A 1,106-nucleotide genomic window follows, 5' to 3' on the forward strand; every position below is an offset into this window, starting at 1 on the left:
CTGCCGCCCTCCCCAGAGGAGCTGCGCAACCATCGTGTCCGTCTGTCCAACACGAGGCAGATCTGCCCTCGGGACAACGGCGCTGACTGCGGGTTTGAAAACCGAGGCTGGAGCTTCTGCGGGTGCCAGGCCTGGAGCCCGCATGAGGCCCCTGGCTCAAAGCAGGGAACGTGACCAAATAACAAACCCAAAACCACAATAACAGACAGGCTGTAAGGATTAAGTAAACCTGGAAGGACAGACAGCCCATGTCTCAGAGGCTGGGTTTTGCCCCCAAACCCATCTCTATTCACACCTCCACGATGGGCCACTGGGGCCCAAGAAGCCGCACCCCAGCAGCACACCCGGACAGTAACACTTACATGTTTGCCAGCTCGTTCAGAGCATCCTGGTACTGCAGATATTCTGGTTTCCCAAAGACCTGGACGCAAACAGAAAAGACTGTGGAAAACCCAGCCGAGGTCTCAGCGCGACCTCCGTCCACCGGTCAGACTGGAGCGCAGGAACAGCCCCCTGCGCTGCCGCGGGGGCCAGGCGATGCCGCGCTGGTGCTTACCCCAGTGCCGTAGCGGGCACTTTCGTACCCGTCCAGCAAGGTGTCAATCAAGGCTTTGCGGATGCCTTTGAAGGAGGTGCTGGAATTCCGCAGTTCCAGCAGGTAGGCACAGAAGTTCTTCCCTATCAAAGACTTTGGGTACCGACCCTCTGCGTGAAACGGGATTTCTGGAAAATAAAAAGGCACAACACGACCGGCTGAAGCACAGGTCAAAACGCTTGTGTTCACCCACAGACAGCGTCGGAAGTTGGTGGATAATTAAACTGCCCGCATCTGCTGCTTCCATTTGCTGCCTGCTCCCAACGCGTGAGCAAAGTGGACCCTCAGGCCACCAGCCCCGGGCGGGGTAACTGCTATTTGCAAGCGAGGACCTTCCGCCTGACCACAGGGCTGCTGCTGATGCGCCGCACCCTTATTTCCTGCACACACGGTTTCATAGAATCACAGAATGGTTTGGGTTGGAAAAGCCCTTTCAGCTCCCCCAGCCCAACCGCTCCCCTACCCCTGCCATCCCACCCCCAAACCCCGGCCCTCAGCACCGCCTCTGCCC

At 58.4% G+C, this 1,106-nt stretch overlaps 1 protein-coding gene across 1 annotated transcript in view; it reads right to left on the reverse strand.

Annotated features, from left to right (window-relative positions):
- Positions 1-1,106, reverse strand: part of CUNH1orf43 (chromosome unknown C1orf43 homolog) — a gene marked incomplete at its 5' end in the record, with an annotated part of 2,136 nt that overhangs the window by 223 nt on the left and 807 nt on the right. Inside the window, 3 exons of the mRNA XM_035890822.1 lie at positions 5-86; positions 363-421; positions 557-723. Of these exons, the coding sequence (XP_035746715.1) occupies positions 5-86; positions 363-421; positions 557-723 (308 nt within the window). The remainder of the gene's footprint in view (positions 1-4; positions 87-362; positions 422-556; positions 724-1,106) is intronic.

This window comes from Egretta garzetta, unplaced genomic scaffold, assembly GCF_000687185.1.
Source record: "Egretta garzetta isolate BGI_Z169 unplaced genomic scaffold, ASM68718v1 scaffold1063, whole genome shotgun sequence".
NCBI lineage: Eukaryota > Metazoa > Chordata > Aves > Pelecaniformes > Ardeidae > Egretta > Egretta garzetta.